The sequence below is a fragment of the Triticum aestivum genome, chromosome 2A, assembly GCF_018294505.1.
Source record: "Triticum aestivum cultivar Chinese Spring chromosome 2A, IWGSC CS RefSeq v2.1, whole genome shotgun sequence".
Taxonomy (NCBI): Eukaryota; Viridiplantae; Streptophyta; class Magnoliopsida; order Poales; family Poaceae; genus Triticum; species Triticum aestivum.
In genome coordinates, this window is record NC_057797.1 from 628,775,870 (window position 1) to 628,783,947 (window position 8,078).

At 47.2% G+C, this 8,078-nt stretch overlaps 2 protein-coding genes across 2 annotated transcripts in view; one reads left to right on the forward strand and one right to left on the reverse strand.

Moving 5' to 3' along the window:
- Positions 1–1,626, reverse strand: part of LOC123189882 (inositol phosphorylceramide glucuronosyltransferase 1) — a 5,483-nt gene extending 3,857 nt beyond the window's left edge. The window contains exons 1-3 of the mRNA XM_044602399.1: positions 1,257–1,626; positions 725–845; positions 367–552 (exon numbers count right to left, since the gene is read on the reverse strand). Of these exons, the coding sequence (XP_044458334.1) occupies positions 367–552; positions 725–845; positions 1,257–1,487 (538 nt within the window). The 5' untranslated portion in view covers positions 1,488–1,626. The remainder of the gene's footprint in view (positions 1–366; positions 553–724; positions 846–1,256) is intronic.
- Positions 1,627–1,764: 138 nt separating this feature from the next.
- LOC123189883 (protein root UVB sensitive 2, chloroplastic) lies at positions 1,765–5,751 on the forward strand. Its single transcript, XM_044602400.1, has 10 exons — positions 1,765–1,949; positions 2,060–2,191; positions 3,291–3,379; positions 3,460–3,544; positions 3,717–3,776; positions 3,862–3,955; positions 4,074–4,171; positions 4,420–4,599; positions 4,811–4,933; positions 5,016–5,751. Exons 1-10 carry the CDS (start codon positions 1,938–1,940, stop codon positions 5,451–5,453), a joined length of 1,311 nt encoding a protein of 436 aa, XP_044458335.1. The 5' UTR covers positions 1,765–1,937; the 3' UTR covers positions 5,454–5,751.
- The last annotated feature ends 2,327 nt before the right edge of the window (positions 5,752–8,078 follow it).

Here is an 8,078-nt window from a genome sequence, read left to right on the forward strand (position 1 = left end):
ACGCCTTAAAAACATACTGTCTATTTATGAAATAACTTTTGCTTACATGCACTAACATGCCAAATCTATGAAAAGTAACACACTGAAGCAAATAATTATTTACTTTACATTTTGTAAGTGTGAGAGCAAAGTCTCTGAAAGCACTTACCAAGTTACCCGTATGAAAAAAAAAACATTTTTCTTATATAATTAGTCTCTTCCGTTTAGGTAAGTGCGATCGCTCTCAAGTTTATTGCACAAGAATTTTTTTTTTATATGGACCAGCATGCACTGAAATTTAATAGATGTGAGCAAACTGTTCACAGCCAATCAGCTTGTGTTCTCCAAACAATTGCCTGAATATAATAGGAAAAGAAGTGCATTGACCTCCAGTGTAGGAAGGCAACCGGTCTACTTGGCTAATCATATCCTTGAAAACAGTTTCAGATGGCTCCACAACCATCACTCCGGAATTCATTCTTTCAGAATGCTTCAAGTTCCCACAGAACTTCCCACACTTGAAAACATCCTCGATACTTTTTACAACTACAGTATCTGCATCAAGATAAACAACTGGGAGAACAGCAACCTTTTAGAATAGCAATACAAAAAATATGAGGCGAAAGCGATGTCAGAAAAAAAAATACTTTTCAAGAACTAAAAAAATGATTTATCATTTTGAAACAGACGGACTTGGTGACGGAAATAAAGAAGCACAATCACTTAAATTATTATCGGCACGTACCCTTTTTGTAGCTTGTCATGTTGAATATCTTCAACTTTGTGTAGACACCCCAAAACCTCGTTGGTCTCACTTGGTTAGGATTAGCCAGTAAAGTTATACGCTTCACGATCCAACCATCAGCCTAGAATTTATCTAATGTTAGATTCAATACGGATTAGTTTGAAACATACACCGAAACTGCTTTGCAGGTAAGAAGATTGACAAATAATGTTCATTGTAGTGTGGCATCTTCTGAAGTGATTTTTTCTTTCAGGAATCTTCTGAACTACAGTAATACGGACTAGAATGACAAAATTTTCATCCAGGTCCACACCATTCTGCGCGAACCTATCATAACCCATGATGAATTTCGTACACAGATATCACAGTGAGCACCCCTAATAAACTCCTAAAGTAAGCAGCAACATCCTCCTTGCATCTCCATTTCAACCAGTTGGTTCAACCCCAAACAACTCTGCGCTAAAGCTGCTACTTCACTGAAGCACACTTAATCTACCGCTAAATTCGTGGGCGTGGGTAGTATTCAGCAAACCTCGAGGAGCTCCCGCGAGTACTCGGAGACGCCGTCGGAGACGAGCACGACCATGTCCCGCCGCGTGCCGGTGTCGCGGATGGACTTGCCCAGGACGCGCACGCCGAGGACGAACTCGTCGCCGTAGAGCAGCGTGACGTAGGCCTCCTCCGTCGCCGCCGCCGCGCCGGCGAGCAGCGCCGCCGCGACGAGGGCGGCCAGCAGGGGCCACCTGGTCGGCGGTGGTCCCATCGAGGCCCTGCCCGCGCGGGATCTCGCCACGGCGGCCTTCCAATCGGAGCTGCTCGGGATCGGGAGGTTGTCCAGTGCTATGGTGATCTTCTCATGGCGATGGTGATGGAGATGTGTTCGGTCAAATGAGTTCGTCCAGTTTGGACTTGTCACGGCGGCTCGGTCTGACGGTCGTCGAGGGAATGGGCCGTGGCGGGCCGCATCAGGCTCGGGCCCCGGGCCTACTCGGCCCGCTTTCGCTGCAGAAGCAGTTCGCGGCCTCTTCTGAGGAAGAAAAACTCACACGGCGACACATGCGACAGAAGAGGAGTTGGAATCCCCGCCCTCTGCGACCGGCTAACCCACATCCCTTCCCCTGCCGCCTCGCCGCCGGCCGCCGGCCGCCGTCTCGGTCGAACCGACCGGCCCAAAGGAAGAAGACGAGGCGATTCCTCTCCGCGTCGCACCCCCATGGACATACTCGTAAGCGCAGCAACCTTACCGCGCAATCCTTTATCCCTACTCCCCGTGCGCCGCACCGCGGCTCCTCCCGGTTAAATTCTCTCTTAGTTTTGTGCGCCAATCTTCCGCAGGAGAGAATTCGCGGAGGCGGCGACAAGCCGGCCGCGATGGAGACGCCCCGGAGGCCGGAGTCGTGGGTGGAGATTTCAGAGTCCGTCTCGCGGCTCTGCAGCTTCGACGCCGGCGGGGGCGGGGCCGTATCTGTAAGCCTTCTGTATTTTCCCTTGTGGTTACTACTGTAGTTTTTTATGAACTTTCAGGCTTGCATCGTTTTTTCATCCTTGGTGTGCCGACCAGGATTACGCCCAACACGAGATAGGATGACAGTGAAAAATGTTGTTTTCAGTTGGAATCAGATTAGATTTCCCCCTCTGGCACCTGAAATTGGAGTGCCAAATATCTGAATTCCCTATCTATTGTCGCAAGGGGCTCGTCACAAAATACATACTTGGCCAATATATTACTCCCTACATTCACAAATATAAGTTGTTTTGGATATTTCAATATGGACTGCATACGGACTGAAATTAGTGAACATACACACTAAAACGTGCCTGCATACATCCATTTCAGAAAATAGTTAGAACATCTTATATTTGTGAACGGAGGGAGTAACTTCTTACTACCTCCGTACCAAAATATAAGACGTTTTTTGTAGGCTAAACTAGCCACAAAATCGTCTTATATATTGATAATGAGGAAGTATTTTTCAAGAAAGAATCAATCATTTGGCGATAGAGACCAACATATCAATCATTAAATTGACTTAGTGTGAATAACAATGTGCCTGTTCGACTCTGTTGTCATTTCTGAACTTTAAAACTGTTATTATGAGCCTACTATAGTTTTAGTACTGCCCAGTTAAAAATGAATCTTGGAGCTAACACAAATAAAGGTATAAACAATAACCACACTGCTAGATGCTTCAGTTTACACAATAGTACAGTAGCTAATTTGTAGCACTGCTTCATCTTTGCCCTGAGTGTTATTTTTGACAGAAAGTGTAGTACATAGTTTGGTGTGATTGTTTAACTGATGGGACATGTTACATGTCATATGACCCTTTGTTCCAATGATACAATGGACTATGAACCTTCCAAATTGTTGTTTGAATTTGTTTACAGCAAGCAGCCTTTTCCCCTTCTAGGGAAATGTTTACTGCTTACCTAGATAACTAAAAATCTCAGTATGAGCAAGCATAATTGTGTAGTCAAAGTACTGGAATGTTACTTTCATGATAATTATATAGTTCAGTGTAAATTCTCTATTATCGTATTAGTTATAGCTCCTATTTTCCTGTAGGTAAAACTTATCCAGGATGACAGGATGGCACATGATAAGTTGGTTGATTCTTTCTTGAACAAGTTTTTTCCATCTGGTTATCCATACAGGTATGAGTTCCCGAATCGTTGACATTCTTGATACTCTGATGGACGACATTATTTGATGAGTTTTGCTCTTGCTCATGCAGTGTGAATGAGGGTTACCTAACATATACCAAATTCCGAGCACTCCAGCATTTTTCTAGTGCTATGCTGCATGTGCTATCGACCCAGGTCAGTTCATCTGGTTGCTGTTATTCGTTAGCAATAAGAGTCGTCATTGGATAATGTGTGTCAGTTCCATGAATTTGAGCCGCTTTCTAGATACTTAAATTATTTTTACCTACTTTGTTTGATGAGCAAACATGGTACCTTCTACTGACGGCCCGTGTGGGCTGCGGCTCAGTCTTTATTATTTGCTGCAGGTCTACGACCTACCCCTGCGCAAGCAACGGCTGTAAGTTGGGTAAGCATATGCTGACAGAGATGCTAAAGTTTCTAGCCGGTAGTACGACCGAAACATCTTGGCTGATTTTCTTTAACCATTTCAGATTCTAAAAGATGGAATGCAGCACGCAGGAAAACTCATCTGTAGCGGCATGGGGGCAAGAATGGATTCAGAGCCAAAGAGTTGGAGGATATTTGGTGGGTAATCATCATATTACCGTGTCACCCATTTTCTGATATTTATGCTTGTTTGTGTTCTTCTACTGAAATTTTCTTTCTAAGCTACATCATCGATGCCTCTTTGTTTTGGTGCCAGCTGATGTTCTCTATGATTTTGGTACTGCCTTGGACTTCATTTCACCACTGTGTCCGCAACTTTTTCTTGAAGTGGCAGGCTTGGGAAATTTTGCGAAGGTGCGAATTTAACTTGCATATGCTGCACTTCAAATGGCACGTATATTGCAATACAATCTTCTGTTCGACATTGCGTGTTTAATTTGTCGAGAGCTTACTCAAAGATAAAACGACTGTCCTCTGCGCCTGATGGTTATATGGAATGACTGTCGATTATAGGACGTTGTAAAAATGAACATATTTGTCCAGATTTTCTTCCTGAAAACTGAGCTGCCATCACAGTGATATCTTATTGCTTGTCATTGTAGGGAATGGCTGTGGTTGCTGCCAGAGCGACAAGGCTACCAATATATTCATCTTTTGCGAAAGAAGGCAACCTTAGTGACTTGTTTGCTAAAGGGGAAGCCATCTCGACACTTTTCAATGTTATGGGGATAGGAGCTGGCATTGGATTATCATCTACAGTATGTCTAACGACTCAAGGAAAGGTACATATTTGCAATAATACACTTGTTAAGTTACTCTGTTTCATTTTATCAGGGAAGTAAACGAAGTAAAAAAAAAGTGCATTACGTGAATTAGATTAGAGTGGTCATTACATTGAGAATGAGAACGACCATCAGAATCCGGAACTTATTATTATGTTGAGAACTTTTTGTTTGGTACAAGCTTCTAATTACTATATCAAATTTCTTGCAGCTAATCATAGGCCCATTGCTTTCTGCTGTGCATATATGGGGAGTGGTGCAAGAGATGAGAGCAACTCCTATAAACACACTTAATCCACAAAGAACAGCAATGGTGGTGGCTGATTTTATCAAGGTTTCTTACGTTTGACCTGTAACTGTAAATGCTTCCTGTTTTCCGAATTACTGCAATACTAATTCCGTTCCTTACTCTGCAGAGCGGAAAGGTTTCAAGCCCAGCTGAGCTAAGATACAGAGAAGATCTTCTGTTCCCTAACCGGTTAATAGTAGAAGCGGGAAGCGTGAAAGTCGGGCAACCACTTCGCAGGGTTTTGAGCCCACGGCGTGTCGAAGAGCTGAGGTCTATTTTCCCAAACGAGAAATTTCTGCTCACCCAAAAAAGCGACAAGGCGTACATGGTTCTTGAGCAGAGCGCAACCGGGGAGGATGCGCTGAGGGGGTGGCTGGTCGCTGCCTTCGCTTCGGAGATGGAGAGATCAGGCGCTGGACCACGTGACACGGTCCTGAACGACGCCTATCAGAAGATGGAGAGCGTGTTCCCCGTGTTCGTTTCGGAAGTCAAGAGCAGGGGCTGGTACACAGGCCAGTTCTTGGATGGAAATCACAGTCGGATCGCGTACGCGAAATCTGAATGACCGTGCTGGAGGAAGAGCACTATCGACCACGACGCATGCGGTGCATCCCGCCTGCGATTTTTTTCAGAGTTGCAGAGTTCAATTTTGTTTCACGAAAAAAAAGGAATTGTTTGTAGAAAACCGTTTTCTTTTGTCTTCCGTCACTCATAGGGTCGCCACTCTATCTTTCTACCTTCAGTGCAGTGTATGTATGACAGAAATGAGTGGATGCTTTGTCTTCAGAACTTCCTGAATCATACACGAAATGGAGAGCCAACATGATGCTGGTACTTGAAAGGAGGCTGCATCTGTTTGACTATGCTCTGCCGTATGGTTTGACTCGTGCGTATCGTAAGTGATGGGATGGATGGAACCGCGGCATCTCGATTCCAAGTGACGGAACTGCCGCATCTTAGTCAAGATGCTGCCGTAGTGGATGACATAATCACGCGATCGCTGGACTAGTCCACGGCGAAGCCATGTACTAGGTTTCTCTAGCCTATCAGAGTAGGGTGACATAGTCACCACGAGTTGAACTATCCTGCGATCGGGTTAATTTCCAAGTTTGAGTGAACCACGTCGTCGACCCGTCGTCTTGCAGAGCGCGACGGGCGGACGCCGGCGGCTAGACCGAACGGTGCAATTCAGCGTACGTGACCGGCCGACGGGTGAGCTGCGCAGGGCAGTAAAAAAATATGTACCGAAAGGCGATCGAAATTACCGTGGACTGCATGCTCTGCTAAATCCAAATTTGCGGTCGCGCGCTGAGGTTCGGGCGCAAGAACGGACGAAGGCACGCACGCGCGCGCGTTTTGGCTGCTGAAACCATCAACGGCTGGGAGAGGATATTGGACGATGAAAAAAGTCGAGCCTGCAAAGGCAAAGAGTCCATGCTAAGACCAATCACAGCCTTTTCTCTGGCCTAACAAGTTACTACATCCTACTTGATGATCACTATCACTTAGAGAATTGATGGTGGATTGACCCTGGCTGGAGTCTGGTCGCGGCACGGAACGAATAAGCTGGAAATTTATTCAGTCCGGCAAGTGGGTGGTAAAAGCACCATGCGTTTACATTTAGGCGTTCAAACGGCAGAGATCGGAGAAAGCAAGGCTAGTACAGTAGTACAGTAGTACTTCGGAACCAAACGGGCAACTGGCACCTTTCACGCCTTTCGTCATGCATGCAGTTCATACGAACTGAGCTACGGAAAGCACGGCGGGTTCTGATCTTTCCAGATCGAACGGTCGATCATGAACCGTCCGGATCGAATGGAACGGCGACCGGCCAGCGGCGTCTTGCGATCCAGGTGGAATTGTGACAACACTGGCCCGGAAAAGGGATAAAGCGGTAGTATACTTTTTTCACCGAGATGAGATGCAGAAAAGGGGATACTGAAGCGAGTCTGAACGTCGAGAAAGGGGAATGAAGGAACGGGTAAAGTGTCGGCACGACCGCGAGCCGCACGATCGAGAAAGATATTCGGGATAAAATCGGGGCCTGGATCCTGCCGGGTTAATTTATGCCCCTGCTCCCGTGTTGCTGCTGCTGCTGCTGCTGTAGCGCTACGTGGACAGGTGAACGGACCCGGCCAGACTGCTGCCGGCAGGTTGGTGCAGCGCAGCGCAGATTGATTGTCTGTCATATCCATTTGTCCATTTATTACTCGCTCCCGGTCGAAAGCGATAAAAAGCACCCCGCATGGCGCATGGGGGAAATACGGACGCCCCTCCGGCGCCAATTCTTTACTCGTAGCCATGGCTTTTCGTATTATTGGGCCATGCACGGACACGAAATCCGCGTCCGGAGGAGAAGGCCGGCCGGGAAAGGTGCGTGGATTTTTCACATTTGGAGCGGGGCCAAAAGGATGCGAGGGTGAAAAAAAGGGAGAAAATAACTGCGGCGGCGGCGTCTCGTCCGTGACGAAAGCGTGGCGACGAGGCAACGTAAGACGAGCAGGCTCCAGGCAGGGCGCAGCGCACGGACGGACTGACCGACGGACCGACGGAGAGAGGGATGCCGGAGACGGACTGCACGGCGCGTGCGTACGCACGTGCGGCCGTCGCTGTTCGGGTGTCCCCCGAGGGAAAACCACACGCCCGGTTCGGCGGTTCCTTCGTCCTCGCCTCCATGTTTACCTTTGTTCGGTAGTGGGTAAGCCCAACTTCATCACACGACCCTAAACGAACATTCAGTTTAGCCGGATTTTATTTCTTTGGGGCGGCAATAGATTCATCCATATTCGCCTTTGTTCGTCGGATCGTGGGTGCGCTCAACACGCAGCCGCATCTCAAATTATGTCCGGGGTGAACGTGATAAAAAACAAAAAATAAAAAATAAAATGCCTAAAAAGTGAATAAACACAGTTAAAAAAATTAAAACATATTTAAGGGTCACGGCCATAAAACGGCCCAGTTTCACGCCGCACTTAAACGGCCCAGTTCCATAATTAACATAAAACAAAATTAAAAAAAAGCCGCCTGCGCGCACCTGCCATGTCCGTCCATGCCGTGGCCGTCGCCGTCTTCAGTGACCGCCGGTGTCGTCGTCGTCGCTGACGAGGTCGACGTAGTCCGGCTGCGTTCACAGGTGGGTCGGCGGTCCGCGGTGCACGGGGGCGGCGTGGTGGAAGTGAAGGAAATATGC

Bases quoted from the DNA above. Each gene is read 5' to 3' on its own strand.
- LOC123189883 (XM_044602400.1), top strand. The intron at 3,956-4,073 runs GTGGGTAATCAT...TTTTGGTGCCAG, and splicing joins AAAGAGTTGGAGGATATTTG to CTGATGTTCTCTATGATTTT. The intron at 4,172-4,419 runs GTGCGAATTTAA...TTGTCATTGTAG, and splicing joins GCTTGGGAAATTTTGCGAAG to GGAATGGCTGTGGTTGCTGC.